The 25,526-nt window shown below is 33.6% G+C and overlaps 3 protein-coding genes across 13 annotated transcripts in view; all 3 read right to left on the reverse strand.

Moving 5' to 3' along the window:
• Positions 1–747: 747 nt before the first annotated feature.
• On the reverse strand, positions 748–7,898 carry LOC110092420 (protein ALP1-like). Of its 2 annotated transcripts, XM_020816953.2 has the most exons (3): positions 6,692–7,898; positions 6,548–6,612; positions 748–1,066 (listed from the first exon to the last, which is right to left on the reverse strand). In XM_020816953.2, exons 1-2 carry the CDS (start codon positions 7,824–7,826, stop codon positions 6,596–6,598), a joined length of 1,152 nt encoding a protein of 383 aa, XP_020672612.1. In that variant the 5' UTR covers positions 7,827–7,898; the 3' UTR covers positions 748–1,066; positions 6,548–6,595. The 2 variants fall into 2 exon arrangements, with proteins under 2 accessions (XP_020672612.1, XP_020672610.1); XM_020816951.2 differs by having other exon boundaries at positions 6,548–7,898.
• Positions 7,899–10,925: 3,027 nt separating this feature from the next.
• LOC110092438 (WUSCHEL-related homeobox 4) lies at positions 10,926–12,110 on the reverse strand. The gene is made up of 2 exons (XM_028692972.1): positions 11,783–12,110; positions 10,926–11,544 (listed from the first exon to the last, which is right to left on the reverse strand). Exons 1-2 carry the CDS (start codon positions 11,990–11,992, stop codon positions 11,254–11,256), a joined length of 501 nt encoding a protein of 166 aa, XP_028548805.1. The 5' UTR covers positions 11,993–12,110; the 3' UTR covers positions 10,926–11,253.
• A 9,972-nt stretch (positions 12,111–22,082) lies between these two features.
• LOC110092424 (filament-like plant protein 7) overlaps positions 22,083–25,526 on the reverse strand; it is a 25,110-nt gene continuing 21,666 nt past the window's right edge. For all 10 annotated transcript variants that reach the window (XM_028693048.1, XM_020816965.2, XM_020816963.2 and 7 more), the window contains one exon: positions 22,083–22,807. In XM_028693048.1, coding sequence (XP_028548881.1) covers positions 22,295–22,807 — 513 coding nt within the window. In that variant the 3' untranslated portion in view covers positions 22,083–22,294. The remainder of the gene's footprint in view (positions 22,808–25,526) is intronic.

Consider the following 25,526-nt stretch of genomic DNA (forward strand, 5'->3'; position numbering starts at 1 on the left):
TAAATAAGAAAATGTAGAATATAAGCGGTAAAACAAATCTCAGTTAATACGGAAATTATTCCATACCAAAAAACTAAACATAAGTGATTCACTAAAATTAGTTTATTAGGTTTGCAACTCATCATTAGGACCACAATTGCAGTGTAACTATTTTGAAGAAATAGTTGATTATCATGTTTTGTATAGAATATCATCTATGGCTACGTGGGTTTTTCGGTACCCCCGCCTATATATTCCATAAAATAAAATATTATACAATTCAACTTAAGGCTTACAACAAAATTAAAGCATTGGGCACAAAAAATAAACAAAAAAGACTAAAAAATGCATCCGTTTTAGCTTCTCTAAAATAAGAAATGCTAGCCATGTAATCTAAAGATTCCCACCATTTAGCATCCTATAATTAACATTTTATAATAAAAGGTCATGCTTGATATAAAAAATGCAAATTACAATAAAATTTCTCACTGTTAGTTCTCTTCACAAGAATTTTCCAAAATACTTTAGATAGGACTCTAGGTGCATCCATATATGCACTTCTTCAACTAAATTTCTTTAGTACAAGATGAAATTTTCCGGCGGCTAGTGAATCCGGCGGCTAGAAGGAAAGGAGATTGAAAGAAAAAAAAAATGATAAAACAAACCACGAACCCGGCCGTCTTCAAGGTTGGTGGGTGATCCGTTTTCCCCCCTTAGGGATTTCTCCAAAGATCTCTCCTAGAACTCTCACAACTCAAAGAACACATGTGCAAGAATTTTCTTCTAATTCATTCATTAACCCTCAAAGAAGAAGAGGGAGGTTTTAAATAGCCCATACAATGAGAAAATAAAAAGTACTACAATGCCCCTAGGGCTTACACATACCTAAGCCCTTAAGGGCGGGCAAAAATAGAAAAGCATAATAAAACTTCATAAATAAAAACTAATACATCAATAATAAATACGAAAATCAAAAGTAGAGCAGTGAAATCGTGGCCGTAGATCGACGGCCATGCCTCTAATAAATCTTCCATGTCCTGATGTCCTCATCACTCATACTTCATTAAGGTTGAACAGCAAGCAAGTCCTTCATGTTTGACAGAAATAATAGCTAGCCTCATAAGCATTTAGAAAGTTGAACTCCAAATATAGGAATAACACTGCTGTCTATTATATTTAACCATTCATTTAGTTAAAAAGTATCTTATTAAAATACTCCTAACCAGTAACATCTTCAGTGCTTCCTAAAAGGGCTTTTTTTAGTAGTTCGTTTTCTTTAAAGCTAAGACAGGTCTTCAATAGTGAATCAGAAGTTTCAGATATGTATTTTGGCATAAAATCAAGAAATTAAACTATGAAGAGGGGATTGAACCTAAAAAATGGCTAATTACGAGTTGGGCGTTGAAAGTGATCAAAACATTTCAATCATGTATGCTTAGCAGGGATCATTGATTGTTATGAATAAAAATTTTCTAATTGAAAAAAAAAATATTAAGAGAATTAAGTCAATTTAAATTCCAAATCTTTGAATAGGGAGAGATCAATAAATATGATTACTTCTAAGAGATAACTAAGTTTGTAGGGTTTGAAAAATGAAACCCTGATCGACTAGTTATTAGTCTTTGACTAATTATTAGTAGTACCATTATTTCAACAATCTCACAATGTCGTTAATATACTGATGGGGATATCAGATCGTGGAAGGTTTATCAGAGACGTGACCGTCGATCTACGGCCACGATTGAGTCATTGTATTTCTGATTTTTTTTTATGTATTTTTTTATTTATGCATTTTCTTATTTATGATGTCATATTGTATTTGCTTTATTAGTTTCCCATTGTACCCTTTTACTAAGGGAGGTCGTATGTAAACCCTAGGGGCATTGTTGTCCTGTTATGTTCTGAATCATTGTAAGAGGCTATTTATAGCCCCATTGTTTTTCTTTTCAGGTAATGAATGATTAATCGAAAACTTTGTTTCTCTTGTTTGAATTCTCTTGAAAGCTTGAGAGTTTGAGAGTTTGGAGTGAAATCCCTAGGGGAGTGAAGCTTGTGCAATACCCATCAACCTAGACAAGTCGGATTCGTGGTTCTATCTTCTATCTCCTTCCCTTTTTCCCCCTCTACCATCACCGGCCGTACCATCTCTCCCTCCACCTAGCCGTTGGCCCTTCCATACCCAAACCCCATCCAAACCGTCGGCCTAAGCCCTTTTGCTCCCTTGGTTCTACTTTCTAATTTTGGATTGCCATAATTTAATTGGACTTCGAATTCAAATTTCCCCTAATTTGAAATTCAAAATCTTTCCTAAATTATAAAATCTATTTTAGGAAAGTTTTCAAATCTCCCCCCATTGGATTTTAAATTAATTTGGAATGAATTAATTCATTCTAAATCTAATCACCTAAATTAAGGAAGCATTAAAGCCTCCTTAATTTCCTCCCCATCCCCCTATAGCCGCCAACCCCACTACACCTCCTTATTCCTTGAGTCTCCTAATTTAGTTAGAGTTAATTTAGGGTCAATTTGGAATTCAAATTAATTGAATTTGAAATTCAAATTCTCTCATAATTTTAACTAATCTATTTTAAGAAAGTTTCCATAAACAAGTCCAAATCAAATTCTATTTGAAATTGATTTAACCTCTTGCCTAATTTAAGACTCCCTTGAATAGGCAACTCAATATTTAATTCCCTAAACCCCTCCCTCTCTCACCATGCTGGTGCCCCCCCCCCCTCTCTCTCATTAATTCCCTCCCCGAATTTTGAGGAATTCAATTTCCCTCCTAATTCTTTTTTCTCTTAATTTAAAAATCTGAAATTTATATCATACTTTTGAATTTAAAACATCACCTCCAACCTAAATCCTAACCCACGTGTGGCTCTCCCCTTTGGCTGAACCCTCTCCCCTCAGCTTTTACTTCTTGTGAGGATCCCTCTTCTCTCAAGACATCTAGGAGCTTTGAAGGCGTCATCAGTACCACCACATACTCAAAGCCAATGCATGGCCGATCCAAACCTTGACTACGGCCTCTCCTAAGATGAACAAGGGTTTGTGTGCATCTTGCATTCAACCTTCTTCGACGTCAACCCGCGCATCGATCACACTGTAGAAGAATACGTGGAGCACATCCTGGATACCTTGGTTAGGGCTATTGAAGAACAACTTGGAACCGTCGAGTGGAGGATTACAACCGATCATTAACGAAGATTTTTTAATTTTCTTTTTCTAGTATTTCTTAAGTCTAATCCTTTCTTGTGATTTGATTGTAGTCATGAAGGACGCGTTTGCCCGATTCTGTCGAGCTTAGTAAACGTAGGGAATTGAGTGCACTTCATTATTTTCTAAATCTTATTGTTAGATTAGGAATTTTTGTTGAAAGCTACTAATTTGCATAATATTGTTTTCCTACGATATTTTGATGGCTCAAATCTCTTGATATGCAACTTAGCCTAAACGAAAGTGACCACTCTTATGTTTTGATTCATCATTTTATTTGTTAATAGTTCTATTTATTATTTCTCTAATCAATAAGTTGTGCAAGCTCTTAATAAAATCATTGTAAGCATTGTAGTCCTACATCATATACTTGAACAACTAATTTAGCATATACCATCCATTCACCTAGAAAGATCTTGTGAGGAAAAATTATCAGGCTATAAATTACTTTTTATCAACATATGTTTCATTAAATGCCTTAAACAACAAATTAAACCTGAACTAAACTATAATTCTCTAAAAAGCATTAAATGAAGCCTTCTAAAAAGCTTTAGAGAATAAGTAATATTACAATTATCCTCAGTTAAGATTGTCACACTCTTCATTAATATCCCAAAAAAAAAAAAAAAAATTTGCATCTCCTCTTAAGTCCATCAAAGCCACACAAAAATTATCTATGGCAAAATCCAATTATATTGAGTAAACCATACTTCATAAATATCCTTCAAACAATTGATTCAAAAGTAAACTAGATTTCTAATTACAAAATGATGCTAAAATTTATTTTGCTTACATTACACCAAAACTCGGGTTAAGATTTAAGCTCAAAGATTAAAGATTGAATTCTAAATAAGATGAGCCAAGAGCCAACTTTTGGCTTGGTCTGATCTTCAAGTCAAATTCGAGTTGTGCTTGAATCATAGCACGTTGGCTCGAGATCAGCTCAAAATATAAATAAACATTTATGTGCAAATGTTTGTGTTTATACATACATACGTACGTATATATATTACCCTTTAAGTATATATGTTAGATTAAGAATTTATCTTAAAAGATAAAAAAGATCAACATCAGATTTAGTTTTGGCTTTAATCAAAGCTAATGAGACATAGTTGGATCAAATCGAGAACAAATTCAGCCAAAATTTCACTAGACTTGGCTTGGTTCAAGATCTTATTGAATGACTTTGAGCTAATCATATGTTGGGGTCAAATCAACTTGAGAAAGAATCATTAATGATGCTAACTAGAACCTATATTAGAACATATTCTTGACTCTAAACTAGAAACTAAAATTGGGCAAGTGTCAAAATTTAAACCAAAAACTAAATTGGAGAAAGCAATAATTCCTAAAGTTGAGTAAAAGTCAAAATGTAAATCAAAAACATAAATTTGAGGGAGCAAAAATTTTTAAATTTAAACCTCAATTAAAAATCAACTAAAACCAATGTCTAAAATTGCATATTCGGGTTTTGAGGCGCTTTTCATTTGTGAGGCGAGGCGTAAGCCTCAAAATCAAAAGATTGCGTAAACATAAAATGATAAATTTTTTATATATTAATGAGTAAATAATATAAAACATAAAAAATCATAAGATATGAAGTGAAATCAAAATATTTCAATAATAAGACAACATGAAATATAATTCAACTTAAAATTCTATATTTCCCAAATCCCAGTATTCTTTTCATTAACATATAATTCAAATTTTCAAAAATAAATAGCAATGACATATCACATAAGAACTCATAAGTCATCAGCACTGTCATCACTAAGGGGTTCTTCATTTGAATCATCATTATGATGAACTTCTCTCTCCCCTTCCTCCTCTCCTATAGAGTCCAATGTCGGGCATTTACTTCAAGATTTATGTAAGTTTTAATATATATAGCGTGAGGCGTAAGCCTCATGCCAGTGAGATGAGGCGGGCCTCAACCAAGTTGAAGCGCAAGCCTCATATAAAAAACTCGAGGCGTAAGCATCGATGCATTTTTTACTGGAATTGCGCAAAGGCGGTCCTCAAGGCGAGCCTCATATTGCGCAATTTTAAACCAAGACTAAAACTAAAATTGAACTTAAGATCATATCTGAACCTAAAACTCAATTAAAACTTGGATATATTATTTGACTGCCTTTAAACAATTTATGACTACTAAAGTTGATAAATCAATTAAAGAATTTGATCATTTAACCCATGAGGAACTAATTAACAAAAATATCTCTATAAATCAAACTGATATCACTTTTATTTTTAGTCCTTTATTTTTTTCTTAATTTACAAATCAATAAAAAGAAACTCATAGACAAAAATAAAATTGCATAAATGTTCTGAAAGGCTGTCTTAATAAGTGTTTTCAAATAAATGTGAAATTAAAAAATTCATTTATTTGGTTGAAATGAGAAGTGTATAATCCCTTGCAATTAATATTTAAGTCATTTAGAATAGTTCTCTTTAAAAGGTTATTTGTCCATATGATTGACACGTCATATTTGTGTGATTTCTCTGCTATAAAAAGAAAACTTTATGAAATATACTAAATATCAATTTTAAGTTTTCTTTACCATCTTCTCCTTTAGCAATTAACCATAGTGTAGCCGTTAGAGAGCATGTTAGTATTTTAGCACAATTATTACATATGTCACATCACATTATATCATCCATTAATCATTTATATGATTTTGCATGAAAGTATTTAAGTAAACCAATGAGCATAACAGAAATGATAAGCAATAACAAATTTACAGGTGCTGCAAGAAGTCAATGCAAAGGGCATTGGTTGACATCAAGGAATAGAAGAAGAGTGCTTACCAAAACCTAGAAAGCACACATATAACAATATATTATCACCTATTTCTGCATATTTCGAAAGGCTTTGCAGATCTAATCTAAATGATTAACACTAACACTAAATAAAGTGGTTAAATTAATTACTTCCACCTACTCCTATAACTACATCTATATTGTGGGCAAACTACTACAGCGTGAAACTATTTAATTCATGCATATGTTTTAAATCTTCCTTTACATGCATAAAACAGATAAAGGATTATTTAATCAGCCATGCAAAACACTTTATAATAGCATAACTTAATAGCAGAAATTTAAGTATGGTAAATGGTATTGAGATGATAGTAAAAACAATTCAGCCAATTGAAGACATGCAAGCTCTTCTAAGATGTCAGATCTACCTACTTATAATTGAAAGTAAATAAAACAAACTATAGTTGTCTGAAGAAAAGAATGCTTCAGATGAATCCTGATACTTCAGCAGAAAAAAACATAAATAAAACATATTTCAATGAATCCTTAGAGAATTGGGCATTAGAGAAGAGTCGAATCAAGCAATCACCAGTGTCTACTGAAGACCGAATTTAAAGTGTTCCAGATTCCCTTGCTTTCACAGCCAAAGTACTCCTAAGTAAGATAGCCTTCTTGTCAGCAGTATGCTTTTCCTCATTCCTATATTGCTCAGAACTCAATAAGAAATCCTCACCTACATCCGCCAGTGCCGAATCGTCCTCCTTCATCAGTAAAATATTATGAAGTATAGCACAAGTCCCAATAAATGCAACGGCCACCTTAGCACTCTCCTTCTCCAGCCGGCTCAAAACTCTCCAGTTATGGAGGCTGTAGATTGCTCTTCTCGCTGGCCAGCACATCACACGAAGTGCCAAATTGAAGTCCTCTTCACAAGACCCCGGCACTGGCTTTGCAAAGGGAACCATCAACCAAGGATAAAGGTTCTGACTTTCATCTCCAACAAGGTATTGCTCCGGCCCCAGAAGCCGCCCCTCCATGGCGTCTTTATACAAAGAGGATTGCTTGAGAACCTCAAAGCCCGAGCGTTCGCCATGGAACTTGACAGAGAAGCTTAGGATCCTGGAGGAAACGTCGGCAACGAGAAAGGCAGTGGCTGGGCCTCGGTGAAGGTGAAAGCGGGCAGGCGCTAAAGCACCGCAGCAGCCAGGGAGGCCCGCAAGGGAGGAAAAGCCGGAGGAGACAGGGCGAAGTAATTCAGGAGAGGAGGGAAAGGCTAGCCAGAAGCGGAAGTTGGTGCAGAGGACTCGGCAGAGGTGTCGGGTGCAGAAGCGGGCGGCAGGCTCGGAGACGGAGAAGCGGGAGGAAAGGTCAGCGTAGTCAGCGCCAGTGGAGAGGCGGGCTAGGGCGAGAGCGAGGCGTGTGGTGGTCGGTAATCGGAATGGGGAGCCGCTGGGGTCACGGGAGTCGATGAGGGGATCGAGCAGACTGGCAAGCCAGTCAAAGGTAGCCGAGCGCATCCCGAAGTGAAGCTTGAAGTGATCAGGATTGGGATGAGGGGCGAGGGCACTGCAGGGGGTCATTTCTTCAATGATTCGATGATCGTTGTCATCTTCTTCTGTCTCCTCCTCCTCGTCCTCCTCCTGTATTTCCAATTCATCAATTTCTAGACGACGCTTACGTTTGAGGGGAAGGTGAGAGGTGGCGGCGGTTAGATTGGGGGAAGAGAAGAGATGAAGGAGAGTAATGAGGGTTTGGGAAAGAGGGGAGGGGATGATGAGGTTAGGGTTGGATTGTAAGATTAGTAGGAGGAGGAGGAGCGCTTGAGAGACGAGGGAGGAGACCAGAACGGCGAGAGGCCGCGTCTCCATCGCTCGCCTAGGTGAACTCTCGAGAGAGCGACTTCATGCCATTGGCGAGCGCTGTTAAATTGGACCGGCCAGACCGTTTCAGCGTGAATAAAAACAATCCTTTTTTTTTATTATTGTACAATTTATTTTGAAGAAAAAATAATATTTATTATTATAAAATAAAAGTCATAACTCATAATCAAGAAAAAAGACTTTCATTGTTGTGATATGAATTGACTTTTTACCATCAAATTCGCTAGAGTATAATATCAGTAAAAAAAAAGTTGCCTAATTAAAAATAAATAAAAGTTTATATACTCATAGCAATTGCTTTTGAAAAATGTAAATTTCCTACAATAATTCAATAACTTTTTTTTTTGGGTAGTTGAACTTGTCAAAGATGAGCATCATCAACCATGATTGTCACGACCTAGATTGAATACTCGAATTAACGATGCGGAAATAAAAATCGGACGGCAATACATTTCATTCCTTTCATAAGCAAATTAACATAAAACTTCTCAATACAACTGAAGAGCCACAATTACAAAAATATTCCATAACTCTATTCATACCACTTTTGTAAAAACTAAGTATTTACATCCGTCATAATTTACCTGTTTTTATTGGTGCTATATCTTTTATAGATATACTCTTCCTTTTTAGCCATTTTTTAATTCTCTGGAGACTTACCTAAAAATAATTGAATTTAATGGGTTGAGTTTATAAAATAAATTCAGTGGGTAACATTTATATATGCATAATAATTATACATGTACAAAAATGAAATGCATATTCTTTTTCTCATTTCAAATACAATATTAAAATTTATATAAATAGTCATATAACATTAAGTATACTTCATATCATAAAATATTTAGTATACTTCATATCATTATTCCTTTCATTCATTCTTTCTTTTATATCTTATATGTACATTTTTCATTTCATATACATTTCATCATAAAAAATTTAACATTGTTTCTTTTTCCAATTTATATTCATTTTCATCATAAACATTTTCCAATTTAATGAGTACAGGAGCAATGTCTAAAATATACCAATAAAGGTACAACCATTTTCATTTCCATTTTAATTTCTATATAATGTGCACGGGTACATTACTTCCCAAGCCAGTACCATATGAGAGTGAACTCATGTATTTTTCATGCATATATATTTTTCATATTTTAATTCTTCCATTTCACCTAGATCATAATTCAGTATTTCATTTCTCATACCTTTTATAGTGATCTATACAATATATATATTCAATAAAATACTAATTTACATTCTCATAAAATTAAAAGGAACATGAAAGCAATTGAACCATTAATATCATTCATGTAAGACATGATAATTGCAATAATTAAAGAAAACATGAAAACAATTGAATGGAACAAAAACACTTAATTTATAAATTATTCATTTTATTTTTCTCTTCCAATATTTTTCTCAGTATGAGAATCTTTAATTGTTCACAATAACATAAGAAGAATATACCAATTATCATCAAGAACAAATATTTGCTTTTTTCCACAATTTATTCTTTAATAATATAATTTACCTAACAAAATCTTTCCTTTCAATTGAATTTTCTCTTCCTTAGAAACTGATAACTTACCCGACATAATTATATGGTCACTAACAATTTTCTTTGTTTTTTTGCATTCAATATAAACTCAACAAAGAAAAATCATAACTTTGCTCGAAATATTACTTTGACGTAGATCACTTAAGTTGACAACTCTGCAACAACTTCTTCCTTCGTGCTTGCATTCTCCTCTTTTACCTTCTTCAAGAGAGGGGAAGAAGATGGTTCATCAAGATCCTTATGACTATCTCACTCTATGTTCTTCGTTAGTAACATTATAGTGGCTCCCTTGCTTCCTTGCTATAGTACTTTCTAACTTGATTCATATCTTGAGAGAGAGAGAGAGAGGATCTAACACAGCACAACCTTTATTTTGCATTGATCTACATAAATCATAACCTTTGAATGCTCTCTCTTTCTTGGGGTGTTGAGCCTCCAGTCTATTCATCCTCTCCCAACCCACAAAAAAAGAGGCTATAGTTTGAAAAGGACACTTAATCCTTAGTGAAGAAAGGATTGGAAGAAAGGGAAATAAGAAAGAGGAGGCTGACATCAAGCATGAAAGGAGATCTTCTCCTAAGCGTTGGCCTAACAAATTGGCCAGCCATCACCTTTAACTCTACCATCTATTAATTTTAGCAACCATCGCATATAAGCGGTTCTCAGTAGAGAGGTAGTGAACCAGCACAATAGAGTGTACGTGTAGTAAAATTTATAACTCTTCTTTGATTGTCTCTCTCTCATGATTGCTTCTCACCATTCTATACTTCTATCTTTATAAGCTTTGACTTTGAGGATTAAGTAAACGAAAAAAGAAGATAAAATATTTACTTAAATTTATTAAGTGCAACTTAATTAAATCGTGAAAGTTTTCAACTTTCGGACAAAAACATTATGTGGAATGCTCTTCTTTAAAATGCATTTATCAACTAGATTATGAAAGCTTCCAACTCTTCCAACTTTCATGCAATAAATAAAATTTTTATCAAGAAGTTCCCATTATCATTCATTTAATTTGAACATGGTGATTTGTATCTTGACAAATACAATTTTTTATGTTAAATAAATGATGCATGATGGATATATAATTTTTAAAATTTTCATTATGATCATAGTCATGACCAATGGATAACAAGTTTTTTTTTTCCTTTCTGTCATCAATTTTACTTGAAATTCGCTAAATTATATTAACTTTACTAAACATATGAAAAAGACAGATAATGAATATGTCTCCCTAACCTTCCCACGCGCGACCTTGTTTTCAAACCAACAAAAAAAAAAAGTTCAGCACTGTCAGGCCTTGGAAAAGAGCAGCATGACTTCAAATAATTAAGCATCCAAATATGTTTTCTTTTGCAGAGTCAGCTACTGGAATTCAGCAGCAGCAGAATCTTGACAACTTAAGATCCAGATGATTATAGTTTCAGATGATTCAGTAAAATTTGTAGTGAATTTATTGTGAAAAAATAGAGTTTTAAAAGTTATTTTGAATTGTTTCAACTCTCTTTTTCAGAAAAGATCTGGTTATAAAAAGGAAAAAGCTACCTACAACGCACCATAATCTCATAAACAAACAAATTAAAAACTACAACAATCGTCCATAAGCTGATTTATATATTTAAAAGTAGTTATTTCCATTAATGTTCTCCGGGTGCAAAGGGAAGAGCTCGAGTGTTACTCTGTCATCACCGCCGCACTCAATAATCTGATCAAGCTCAACTCCCCAACTCCTGCTTCTCCTCTTGCTTCTCCCATCTCTACTCTCCTTCTTCTCTTCAGCTCCCTACAATAGCACCAACTAAAGTTTCTAATTAGAACAAGATATATATATGTATATATAGGTATCTTATCTTCTTAGTTAGAAATTGTGTGCATGTATAAGCATGCCTTTGTTTCAGAGAAGTTTGAGTCTGGTGGCAAGGAGGGGCTGAGGAGACCGTTGCGCTTCTGCTTCTGCCTTTCCCTTGCCTTATGGTTCTGGAACCAGTAGAAGACATTCTTTCCTTCAATTCTTCCATGTTTGATCAGCTCAGCAGTTATCTTCTCGATCTGCTGGGCGTTCGGTGTCCTCATCCCGCTATTGTAGAGTGACTCTAGTTTCCTTATCTGTTCTTGAGTTGGGTTCCATCTTGTTCCCCCTCCTGACTGCTTTTAAAACAAGCTTTAGACATACATACATACATACAATTTATTGTTGTAATTTTGTTGGTGAATATGTTTTATTATAATTTAATATCATAATAACTGATATTCTTTTTTTTTTTTGAGGAAAAGAATATATAGTATTACAACAATTTTCATAAAATTAATTTTCACTCAACTATTTTAGAACTATCACTTGCATTAATTTGGAGATGAAGAGGGAGAGAGAGAGAGAAATTACCAGAGTGACATGTTGATGTTGCAGAGGTGCGGAAGAAGCCTTAGAGAAGCTGAAGCTCTTGAGTTCCAGAGAAGTAACAGGCTTGACAGTGGATGCAGCCGGTACGACCGGCCGAAGACGCTTAAATCCAAGAGTCAAGGAAGACGAAGAGGAAGAAGACGTTGAGGAATTTTTATTCAAAAAGGCTAATTCCAACTGCTGAAACTTCATGGTATACTTACCACTAACTCAGAACAGGCCAAAGTGAGCAAGTACTTGCTTTCTTAAATAGAAAGTCATGACTAAGTGACGCTTGCTTATGAAAAGAGATAGTGGTGGGGATTGGGGGAGGGGAAGCATGCAAAGAAAGAGAAAAAGAAGAGAGAAAGGATGAGAAGACCAAATGATGAGATAAGGTTGACTTGAAGAAGGAATTAAGGGATTGCCAGTAAGCTACTTTTTCTTTTTTTTGCGACTTTTATGTCATTGTTTTAGTTGAATATTGGCTTGAAAAGTATATGATGTCTTCGATGTTAGCCCGTCAAATCTGCCGGCTATGGCTTGGTTTCATGATAAGTGTTTTCTTCCTTTTTGAAGAGATGGAATGAAGAGATTCTTTCAATCCCCAAAAAAGGGAAGAAAAAGGAAACCAAAAGAAGTGGAGAGAGTGAGAAAGAGTATGTGTTTTGAGTGAGATTTTCTTTCATGGAATTAAGGGAATGTTGGAGTTAGCACTCCGAGTTTTATAATTGCTAACCATAGCCTTTCATGCCGCACTGTCCCAAGTCCTACTATTAAAATATATTTCATAGAAGATAGCTTATTTCAACTATATATGATAATATGAAATGATTGAAAATTTCTATTTCTAATTTCTTTTCTGAAAGTCTGTCATACATTCTATTTTTCTTAAATTTTAACTTTTGCAGCATACAGATGATACTAAGCAGAAAAAAATTGCCTAGGGGCTTCAGACGTAACAAAGCATCAAAGTTATAATTTGTTTTTATAGCAAATTGTGATTGTATAAAAAATTGTCTTTTGAATACTACAAATATGTTCTTATGTGAGGAACGGTCATGCATTCCCCCTCCCCTCCCCCCCCCCCCCCCTCAAAAAAAAAAGAAATTATTCTGTGCGCATTCCGGACGCAGGGCTACGCCCGAATGCCAATAAAATTGTTATGTGTGGTTTGCCTACGTGGAAGATGATGATGTGGATTTTTTTACTAGATATGCATTTGTTTTGCAACCCGACCTGGTCCAAATCATTTGTCTTGCAGCCTGACCGGGTTTTACTCTTCAATAAATATGCAGAGAATACGCAGAAATCACGCATTATTTACCCTAAAAATACGTAGAACATAAGAAATAACTAATCTTTTCTCCTTCTCTAAATGTTTTTAATTTTTATGGTTTAGTATGTTTACTTATTTATTGTTTTTCAGATCCATAGTATTTATGTTCAAATATTAAAGTTTTAGTCTTCAGCAATACGCAGAAGATATGCAAAAATCACGCATTATTTACCCTAAAAATACGCAGAAGATAATAAATAACTAATCTTTTTCCTTATCAGAATGTTTTTGTTTTTTATGGTTTAGTGTGTTTACTTTTTTTTTTTAAGATCTATAGTATTTATGTTAAAATGTTATGATTTTAGTTCTGAGCACACAGAAAATATGGAGTGCATTAGTAGAGAAAACAATTAATCTGTTGTACGCAATAAAAACACAGTTAACAACACAAGCAACAAACCAACTTTTTTTTACAGGTGACTCCATTTGCGCAGAAGAGAATGCCGGAAGGAGTTGCAAGGAGAATTTTTTGCACGAACCTCGGATAACTACGAATGCCGGAAATTGAAAACCGAATAGGCGCTTGAAATGTGAAAATTTTCCCCCATTCACCTTTTTACCTTTACTCTGGGTGGGCGGGTGTCAGCTCTCCTCCGGTCGGGCTGATAAGACAGATTAAAATTAGGTTGTAGTCTAAGCGGACTATCCACGTCGTCATCTTCAATGTAGGCAAACCAAATGTAACAATTTTATTGGCGTATGGATGTAGCTCTACGTCTGAAATGCGCACAGAATAATTTCTCCAAAAAAAAAGTGAGTTTGAAGTGCTAGGAGGAGCCCACCATGGAATTATGTATATGCCTAGTGGCATCATTAATAGGCTTTGAAGGCATTGATTAGGAGGAGTAGAAGAGCAGCTGCACGGTGATGGGAATTAAGATGACTTGCAAGCTTGCAGGCCATTCATTTCCTCATGCCGTCATCTCCACTTTCATTCCAAAAGCTAGCGCTATATATGCCCCTCACACTCTTCATAAGTAGCTGTTGCTTCAACTGATGAGTAAATTGATGAGGACTGGCAGAAACAAGGAAAGAAAGCAATCATTAGAAAAGAAATTGATAGCACACTTCATCCACATTATAAGCTTTTGTGCCTTTTTCTTCAGATGAGTTTTGTACAAATTTTTCATAATTTAATTACACAAATTAATATTGTATTTTTGTTGTAAGGAAATTTATTCTTTTTTTTTAATGAAAATTTTATATTTTCATAGAAAAAAAAGTTCAATAGAATGGTACTTTAGGTGTTTGATGAAATTCTGATGAAGTGAGATGATAAATTTATGCTTGCCTTAGCTCTAGAATTTACTGAACACTCCCAGATAGATAAATGTGATTTTGTTTATATATAAAAAATCTTGTAGAAAAAATTTCATAGGACAAACACTTATGTAAATAATCAATTGTTCGCCAAAATGAGCATATAGTTGTTCCACTTACGAACAATTGAGGGGTAAAGTGGAACGTCGTCAACAACATAGACTAGGGATGGTGGCATTAAGGCACCAATGGTGGTGGTCATATAAAACTAAAGAAGATTTAGGGCTTTAATTGTCACACCCCGAGCCCAGAAGGAAGTACACACCATAAACATGCCTGCTTCTGTGGTGGCGGTCCACCAAAGATGCCTGTAGGATCTACTGAAAAAGACAACATGTGAGTTTGATATATAAGTTAAACTCACCAAATAAGTACTATCTATCAAAGCATAAATAACAAAGGAATTGGGCATGCATGCAATATGAACATGCAACCAATTGGTTGAAATAACAACCTAAAGTCACCAAACCAAAGAAATAATGAAACATACCATGCTTTCTATAATAGCAATCTAATATGCTAGTATCATTAATGTATGTATCAAACTACTTTCAATGCAAATTATTTCAATGTCCATAAAGGCAATCACTCTAGATAAGTGATAACATCATACATCAAAATGCATGATCGACCTATCAGTCACTTATTGCTTCAAACATATACCCACTTATATTTTCTTATATTTAGCATATATTTTATTGTCGATTCATCATATATCTATTACGGGGAAGGGAAACACCAACCTAAGGAAATCCCGTGATTTGCTGTAGAGTCGTCACTCTAGGGGCGGTAGACCTCGACTAGTCAAAACCAATAATATTATACCGACATACACATAATCATACAGTGCAAGTGTTGTAACAAACAATCAATAGATTTTATGTAATTTAGTATGATAATTATACTTTATATAATCAACATGATTTATAACATGAGTATCAAGTATTGCAATAAACAAATTAAAGTAATGTGCTTTAACAGCATAACATTTATTATATTCAAACAAGAGCATACATGAAAATACAAAATTGATACACATGAAGTTATGTAGCAGTAAATCAAGAGTATTTTATTTATGAAGTTTTCTACTATGAGCAATGATAAATATTTAGTACTTGTTTGATTATGCATCACAAGTCAATATAGTACTGTCAGTCTAAATAGTTATAAAAGGAACCTAATACTATCGACATAGTTTTTTTCCTTAATAAAGAAGGGTACGCTTACACCAAAATAAACAACAATTACTTACCTTTGGGAGAGCAATACGAAACTCCAAGCCTATCTAATATTGAATTGACAAGGCTACGAAGACAATGATTCCAAAAGCCCGACAAGAAGAATCCTAATTTAACATACAAACTAATAGAAAAAAGACTCCAATACATGAAACATAGAGACTCCCACACAAATAAAAGCATAAAACTATATAGGTATTGTTAATTAAGATCTACCACCACAATTCCAATTAAACATCCAAACAACAACAACAATAAAAAAATGATAACAATAATCACCTACCCGACTTTGATCAACAGGAAAGGAGGGAGGAGAAAGACCTAATCTTGATCCAAGAGAAAGAAGGTAGACTCCACCTTGCTTGAAAACATAGAAGATGGATGGATCTTCTTTGTCAACAATGGCCGCTATTCGTAGGGAAGAAACAAAAATGAAGAATAGAGAAGATATTAGGCGATTGAGAGAGGGAGGAGGACTTTTGGTGGCTGCTACGAGGGAGAAAAGAGGAAAAAAATGATTCCATAGATTTCAATTCATCTAAAATGGCGGGAGAGAGAGGCAACGAGACAGGAGAATTTGTCTAATATGGGAATAAATCACAATTTGGAGGAAGAGACGTCAGACAAGTGCAGTTCGTTTATGATTCATGTGAAGGAGGAGTCGGGCGGCCGGCTTGCGCGAATAGGGGAGCTGTTTGCTATCTACTGGTTCACACGAATGAGGAATACTGGACCAGTTCTGTTCGGTTCAAGTTTTAACATTAGTAATTAGTCAATTTTGAGGGAAATTTTTCTTTAAAGGATCTATCTAAGGTTCCAGTTGTTAAGTGAAGTGCATAGTTTTATTAACTATTTGGGAAAATATTTTATCTTGATTTATTAAGATTGTTAGCTTCCACAAAGTTCTAATTGGAGGCAATCGTAAAGTCCTAAATGGAGGATATCCCTAAAAGTTTATAAGGAGGCTACAAAAGTCTTTAATCGTGGTTCATTATTAATGTTAGAACGTATGCACTTCACTATAAATCTATGTATTCCTCATTTATAGATCATCCTAGAAAAGAGGAAACAAAGAGAGAAGAAAAAGACAATAAAAGGAGAGAGTCATGTCATCCTAGAAAGAAAGACATAATTCTTCTAGGTGCATGCAAGTGGAGTTCTTTAGCTTCTTTAATAAAGAAGTATAACACTCATTTTTACAGTAGATGATTGTATTTTCTCTCAGCTAGATAAATTAGTGTATTTATTCATATCTATAATTTTATATAAAGTATAATTCTTCATCTCTTTTGAAGCTCAATTGATTATCCAATTTCTATGTGGTCGTGGACATAGGCTTACTTAAGTTGAACTACATAAAATTTGGTATGATTCTTATTTGCAATTACTTTATGGTTCATCATACTTAACTCTAAATTGAGAATACTCTCTTTCCTAATAACTAGTATTAAAATAAGGTTATGAAAAGTATAATGTTCATGAAGTTCAAGATTGAGAATTCAATTCAGATGGCTCAAACAGAAATGGCTTTTGGATAGTTAAGATGCTTAGTGTTCTTGTCCAACATGGACTTAAGAAAATATCATGGGGCATAAAAAGATGCTTGAAATCATGATCAAAGAAGAAAATATAGAGATAGATGAGAAGACCCTCTCAATGATTCAACCATGTTTGAAAAATAAGGTCATGATTGAGGTCTTAGAGGAGATAACTACAAAAAGTTTATGGCTCAAGATGAAGTCTTTATACATGATCAAAAATCACTGTAATAAAATTTATCATAAGTGGAGACTTTTATTACTTTATATGTAGGTGTGCCTATTAAATCATATTTGAATAAATTTAATTCCATCGTTCAATATTTGGGTATGTTGGTGATATTATTGATGATGAAGATCAAACTTTATTATTTTTATTCTCTTTACCTCCTCTTACAAGTAATTTTAAGATATTATGTTATATGATTATGATATAAGGAACTTAACTAGTGGATGCAAAAAATTTGCTTCTTTCAAATGAGATGACTTTTTAAGCTACAGAGAAGCAACAAATCAGCTGAAGTTTCATTATAGGTAAAAGGGAACTTCTATGAGCAAGAGTTCTCTTGTTATCATGGCAGAAGTAAATCACATAATGAATTAAAAAAGATTACTTACTTTTGTTATAAGAAAAGGGAATATGAAAAAAATATATTTTACTTAGAAAAAGTGAGAGCAAGAAGAAAATGACAACCACAAAAAGGATAAGTCACTTGATGAAATTAATTTGTAAATTTATTTAGTTATAAAATTGGTGATGCCCTTTAGATGACTAAAAAAATATTATGTATAACGAGTAGTAAATTTTGAATTCAACCTATCCTAATCACATGTATTCTAATTTAGATATGGTTTTCATATATAAGCCAAGCTATGTTAGTTTTATTTACATGAGAAATAGTTCTATATGCAAGGCTCACTTTAAAGTTAAAGGCACAATATGGTGTAACTAAATCATTAGCTAGAGTCAATTATGTACCAAATTTAGAGAAGAATCTAATATTCTAAGCGCCCTTAGTGTTGAAGGATATAAATTATTTGATGATGCTTATGCGTTTAAGATATATTTGTGTGTATTTGTTGTCACAAAGGAGGATTTAGTTAATGGACTCTATGTATTGTAGAATATGATGGCACATGCTAATTAATGTGTTCGATTTAACAACTATGGCGGTAGCTCATGAAAGCAAAAACGGTACTAAGTATATGACATCAAGAATAAAAAAAAAAAAGATGAGAGATGCTATGAAATCTATCGATTAAGATTATAGAAGAGTACTATAAAATATAAATTGTCAAGTGGGAGCTTTCAAATGATAGATGACCATTACTTAATAGCAAAAATTCAAAAAAACAAAAAAGCTACAAAAATAAAATAAAATATGAACATTTTTCCATGGACTAAGGTATAAGAAAGCCTTAGTGAGCATTTAAGACCGATAACTTGGAGATGTCATATAAAGAGGTATTTAAACATGATCATTAAACACTTATATTAAATTTAGACTCCAAGTGGAAGATTATTATTGTGAGTATAATTTCATTATCTATTTTGGATAGTATTTAATTTTAATTTTTAAATATTTGTGGCTATCACAAAATCTTAATTAAAGGCAATCATAAAATCTGAAATAAATGTTATCATAAAAGTTTACAATAGAGACTATAAGAATTTTCAAGAGTAGTTTGATCATTAATATTAAAAGATGAACTCTTCACAATATAAACCCTTTTAATTCTCACTTATAGAGCATCACATAAAAAGAAGCAACACAGAAAAAAGAGAAACAGGAAGAGAGGAGAGGGGTGTCATCCATGAAAGAAAGGAAGAAGTCTTTTGGGTGCTAGTAAGTAGAATTCTTTTGCTTCTCTAGTAAAGAAGAGGTTTAGCCCTCATCTTTATAATAGGCGACTAAATTTTCTCTCAGCTAAACAAAGGTATATCTTTGTTAATATCTTTAATATTGTATTAAGTATTATTTTTTATGTTTCTCTTTTGAAGGTTAGTAGATTATATGATCTTCTTGAAGTTGTGGATATAGGCTTATTTAAGCCAAACAACATAAATTTTAGTGTTCTCTTTTGTAGTAAATCTTTTTTGTAGTTTCTCTATAGTTCATCTCATTTTTCTCTTTGTTAAGAGCACTCTCTTTCTTAACAGTAGTAAGATGTTAATGATGGTTCCCAAAAAGCATTCATGGCTATTGACCAAGTCTATTACAAAGGTTAATATTCATTATATATTTTTATTTGTTTATAATTATTTGCTTAGAACTATGTTCATTGGAGAGTTATATAGGTCTCAAACTCATTATCCCCTACTCTTATGGCTTGAAATGATGATTTAGTTACCAATAAACGTGATGAACTTTGCCTTGGCCAATGTCTACTACAACCTATCTAAAAAACTATTGAGGGATCAAGCTGTAAAAATCTGAAAATTATGAAAATAAATTTAAAATAAAATTTTGAATTTGTATTTGAACTGGAGTACCAAGGCATTGTGCTTGAGAGTGCAGTAGTGCCAAAAATTACCACCTAGCCACCTAGCCACCTCTCTCTCTCTCTCTCTCTTTGAACTGAAATGAGTTTATATATATATTTTTCTCTGCACCTAGCCACCTCTCTCTCTCTCTCTCTCTCTTTCTCTCTCTCTCTCTCTCTTGGCTTGTCAGGTCAGGAATGAGAGAAGAAGGAGAGGAGAAGGAGGAAAGAAAAAACCAAAATTTTGGTCGCTAGTTCGTTTCGCTGCTTCTAGGAAAAAATTTTGGATCGTTGTAGGTAACTTATTTCCTATTTTTGTCTTCAAAGATTTTGATTTTGACCGTTCGATTTTCTCAAAATGATTTTATAACACTTTTTTTAGATTTAGTAGACTTTTTCATGTAATTTTTTGTATGTTTTAGTATTGATTATTGTGGACATTTTAACTTGATGATTTTTTAATTTCACTGGGTAAAATAATAATTATTGCATTTTATATGAATTGCACTGAATAGAAATATTGGCATTTTAATACAAGCATTTTGAATGAATATGAGCATGTGATTGAAAAATAGTTGGTTACTATTACTTTTATAATACTATGTCTGAAAATAAACAAAGATTGATTATTTACTAATGTTGATTGAAAACTGGTTGATCTTTACAGCATGCATTGTGGGCCGATGAGTTTTTCATTAATTACTATGGTTTGATGTTATCATCTATTGATTTACATAATTCACTGATTAAGAGTTATAAGGAGATGATTACTATGCTGATGGATAAAAAGTGATGATTTTATTTACTGAATCAACGGTTACTAATTTATTGATTACTAGAAAAATACCGCTTAAACTAGAACTACGATGTATGATTTATGAATAAGTATTTACTACTTTATTGTTTCGACTTCCGTGCTAGTTTATAGATTTCACTATTTTCTTAATGTACCGTACTTGTTTACCAATTTATGGATTTTACTATATATTAAGTATTTTATTGTTTATGCATAAATTCATGATCATATTGATTGTTACTATTATGAACTGAGTTATTACACGCATATTATTTTGTCACTGTGTTCTGAGTTATGTTATAGTGTTTTAGTGACTTGATGAGTTTTTTAGCTCATTATATATGTGTTAAATGATTTTAGGTCAAAAAAGAACATTGGGAGTGTGAGACATCAGTTATTGGATTTCCTCAAATTTTACAATTGTTTGTCTATTTATCTTTATATATTCTTTTGTAATCATGAGTGAATGAATAATATAATGTATTGTATGACGCATGATTACTGTATATGAATTTTTAAGGGATAAATACAAATGTATATTAATGTTTTGATCAATATAAGTTACTTTCGTTGGTATTTCAATATAAGTTACTATGGTTGTTATTATTAACGTATAAAAAGATATAATTCTTTCAAATTAAATGTTGAGGCATGATGCAAGCACAATAATATCACTACTCAAAACCAAAAGTTACTTTCTAGTAGCTATCATGGACTTTTTGGGTCATTAATGGCCATCCTTCTATAATGAGATGATCCCTTCCTAAGCACAAAGACCCTGGGAAGCAAGAAATTACCTAGAAACTTAGAGAATTCATCATCATGTGAATTGAAGAAGCTAGTGCCTCAAGCACATATGCTTAATATAACAGTCCAAACTAAAATATTTGCTATAGAGGCTTTCATTAGTTGCTCATCAATGATGCATCAAGGGATTTTAAGCTACAAAAGGACATTTTTATGATTATTTATTATATTATAATGATGATTTGCCATTAACAAGCTTCATAAAGCTGGAAATTGCTGTTTTATTCCAATTACCTCTTTATAAGGGTCTATGAAGAATTGAGCAGTAGAATTAAAATTATTCGAAGCCTAAAGGAGCTAATCTAAGAGTCTATAAATTTTCTATTATAGAAGATTGAATTGTGCACCCCTCTCCTGTTACCAACATGCACAACATTGCAAATCAACTGTATAACTTTTCTTAAAGGAATGCTCATCAATAAAAATAAAAGGTTACAATTACCTCCTTCTGGGTAGTAGGTTTTTTGATACTTTGATATAAACTTGCCTAATGAGAAGGGCCTAGTGCCAATTTCTTTACATAAAGAGTAAATAACAAATACCAAAAACATAGCAGTGACATCTTTTTTATATAGCAATACTTCTTACATGAACATTCATATGTTTGCTGCAGCCGGTCACACTTAATTTACATATGTATATTATATATATAGGTTTCGTTTAGGACGATTTTTTTTATTGCTTCTTAAAGCAGCTTTATTGTACAAAAATTTTATATTAAAAAGCGGCTTTAAGAAGCAGCAAAAAAACCGTCCCAAACGAAGCCATAGACAACAAACAAGATGCACAATTTTACCATACACAACTTATTCCCTCACAAGCCACTCAACAAACAAAGCATATACAGACAAAAAAAAAAAAACTCCTCAAACAGAGACCAAAAATAAAAATTTCTTACATCCTGACATACAGACAAAGCAAAAGAATCTAATACAGCACTCCAGCTGACATGATCCATTCTCAGCAACTCAAAAGTGCTGAAAGAAACATTGGCTAGGACCAACTTCTTATTGCTGTCTTCTTTTTCCTTGAAAGCAATTTTTTCAGAAGATGAATTCCTCCTTTCTGCTTCTTTGGAATACTCACAAGAGTTCCTACTTCAACTCCACACTTTTGTGTATAAGATCCACCCAGTTCTGCAGGAGACCTATCAGGCGATTTTGCTCGATAACCATGCCTGTTGCTGCTCTCCTGATTTTGTAAAACAAAATGCAGAGAGCCTTTCTGTCCATTCAGAAAGCTTGCATCAGTTTTTTGAGGTTCACCGGATATGATTTCTTTGGTCTGCGGTGATTTGATATCCACAAATTTGGCATTGTCAACAGCTATCACTTGTTCAAGCAATTGTGGAGTTCGGCTGTGTCTTACAATAGCAGGTGATGAGATCAAATTGTCAAGTAGAGTCGCATTCTTTGGTGAAGCCAAGGCCTTCAACTGTTTCCCAAGTTCAAGGATGGTTTCCTGACACTCTGCCAGCTTTTCTGAGGCTGCAGAAATCTCCCAGTCCTGCAGAGTCAAAAAATGCTCAGCTCTTCAGTAGGTATTCAAGGAGAAGATAATTATAAGCAAGCGAATAGTAATATTTGGTGAGAAAGAATTCTAAACGCTTTTATTGCTGCAGCGTAGCTGGTAGCATATTGACTACATTCTATCTTTTAAAATATTTGTTTGCGTGCAGCTAACAAAAAGCATTTGAAGCCTGAAGTTCACACTACTTGCAGAGCCGCCAACACGGTTTCCCTATCTTGTTTCGGTAGATTTGACTAAAAAACACGTTCGCAAGAATTGCAAGATAATGGAAGTTCCTTTGCTGTGGAGAAGCAATAAGTGCAAAAGTGAAGTATATAAAAATTACTTCGAATTTTTATGCTCTTTTCTAAACAAAATATGAAGGTATATATAGACCTCATCCAAGAGTCTTCCATTAAAAATAAATCAAAATTAATTAACAAAAAAGGGGAAAATACCCCAGGAGGGGCTAATGGCTAAAGAGAACACATCTATATTGCACTGATACACCTACTTATGAAGGTGTGTTGTATCGGATATGTGTCGGATAGGATACACGTCCAATACGACACTGATACGTGTCAGATACAACAAAATCGTATCAAATTAAAATACTATTTAATTTCAAAAGATACGAGTGTCCATTGAAAAATGATAAAAATTCCAGGAAAAAAAACGCATCATATTTACTTCCGCGGATGCTATCGAGATTTTCTCATTTTCGAACCCACGAGATGAGGCATTAGGGCTCCTTCATTTCTACGACTGACAAGCTTGCATCCGCGACTGCGAGCGAGTTTCGTCTTCGTCATTTCATCGAAGGAGCATGAGAGGAGAGGTGGCTGACGCTGAGTAGGAGCGACGAGGGCGTATGAGAGACGAGGCGAGGTGATACGCAAGACGAGGGCGTACGTGAGACGATATTTCGTTTACTCGAGGCGTTCGTTTAGGTGAGACGAACGTCTGTTTACCTGAGATGAGGACAAGCGACCGCAAGCTTCTTTTCTATCGTTAATTACGCGAGACGAGTCCACACACAAAGGTTATTGTGGTTTGTATGTCTTCTTAAATAGAAAAAAAAAGTTTAGCTCTCATATGTTATTCAGTAAACATGCCACCAAATTATGCTTTGATTGTTTTCTTTAATTTTTATATATGATTTATAAATTATAATGTTGTGTTCATGCCGTACCCATATCATGTATTTTTAAGAATTGATGTGTCCCATATCGTGTCGTATGTGTCGTCGTATTCGTATCGGTGCGACATAGGAGCACATGGATTGTATTCCTATGACTATGAGGGGATCGATCTAATGGTGAATCCTTAATCCGTGCGCTCAACAATTCCTATCAAGATTGATTGACATGTGAATCCAACCAATGGCATGCATACATGAGATTAGAATGGGTGCTCATGCATGCATAGGATGTAAGCCCTATGGTCTCCAACACTGCCCCTCAAATTAGATGGTAAAAATCTACCATTACAAGTTTGTGTATAAAACTTTTGAATGTGGGGTTATAGAGACCTTTGGTGAATATGCTAGCAAGTTGATTTTTTGTTAGTGCATGCAGAGTACAAATTAATGAACTTTCTGTTAGACTCGTCCAAGTCTATAAAAGGAGGCGGAAGTATTCCACCTCCACAACAATTAACTCCCCTTTGGGGTGGGGTCCAACAACCTTCAAGAGCATTTAAGAGGAAATTAAAGGGGAGGATTATGGGGGAAATTCAAATTAAGGGGGCTGTTTGGGTATTTACTATTTTCTTATGATTGCTTTAAGTAAGATTGTAAACCTAGGGTTAGGGATATCTATATTTTTGCTGAATTTGAGAGTTCTCTTAGGTTTTCTTGGGCTCTAGTTGTCAGCTAGGAATTGGGAGAGCAAGATCTTCCTCTAGAATTGAAGATCCATTGTATCTTGTTTGTCTTCTTTTGTATTTCATCAATCTAAAAGCTTTTTAAGTGTTTTTTTTCCACAAGATTCGTCTCTATCTCAGATTTTATCTTGCTGAAATTTCAATTTAAGCCAACAATTTCTACACTTGTTTCCTAACATTTTCATACTCTTTTATGAAAATTCTATCCATCTCCACAAGCTTGGTACGAATATATTGTATACTAGATTATGAGCAATGCTGATAGCAAATTTATTATCACATTTATATCTTCTTAGATCATTCCCACTTAATTTTTAAATCTTTCAAGATGATTTTGATTCACAGAAGCTCACAAATACCATGGGCACTAGTTATGAACTTGAATTTAGTGATGGATCTTGAAATATGTTATTTCTTATTTCTCCATACTATAAGATTTCCTCGTGAAGGTCTCCTATCAACTAATGAACCAATATAATCTGAATCAGTATAACCTTCAATATGTAATGTATAATATTTCTTGTAGAGGATTCTTCTTCTGATATTTGATTTAATATATTTAAGAATTCTATAAATAACTTAAAGGTGATATTTTATAGGTTTGTGCATAAATTGACTAATGAGACTTACATCAAATGTGATGTCTAGACGTGTGTAAGCTAAATATATTAATTTTCTAACTAATCTATGATCTATATCGATTCCTTGATTTGTGTGCAGTTTATGTCTCGAGTTAGTTGGAGTTTCACAAGGCTTTTCTTTTAATAGATCCATAATATTTTTTTGTTGTGAGAGAAATATTCCTTATTTAAGTTGAGCAACTTTTACACCT

Source organism: Dendrobium catenatum, unplaced genomic scaffold, assembly GCF_001605985.2.
Source record: "Dendrobium catenatum unplaced genomic scaffold, ASM160598v2 fragScaff_scaffold_29, whole genome shotgun sequence".
NCBI classification, from domain to species: domain Eukaryota; kingdom Viridiplantae; phylum Streptophyta; class Magnoliopsida; order Asparagales; family Orchidaceae; genus Dendrobium; species Dendrobium catenatum.

Bases quoted from the DNA above. Each gene is read 5' to 3' on its own strand.
- LOC110092438 (XM_028692972.1), bottom strand. From the start codon at position 11,992: ATGAAGTTTCAGCAGTTGGAATTAGCCTTTTTGAATAAAAATTCCTCA. The intron at 11,545-11,782 runs GTAATTTCTCTC...TTTTAAAAGCAG, and splicing joins AACATCAACATGTCACTCTG to TCAGGAGGGGGAACAAGATG.
- LOC110092420 (XM_020816951.2), bottom strand. From the start codon at position 7,826: ATGGAGACGCGGCCTCTCGCCGTTCTGGTCTCCTCCCTCGTCTCTCAA.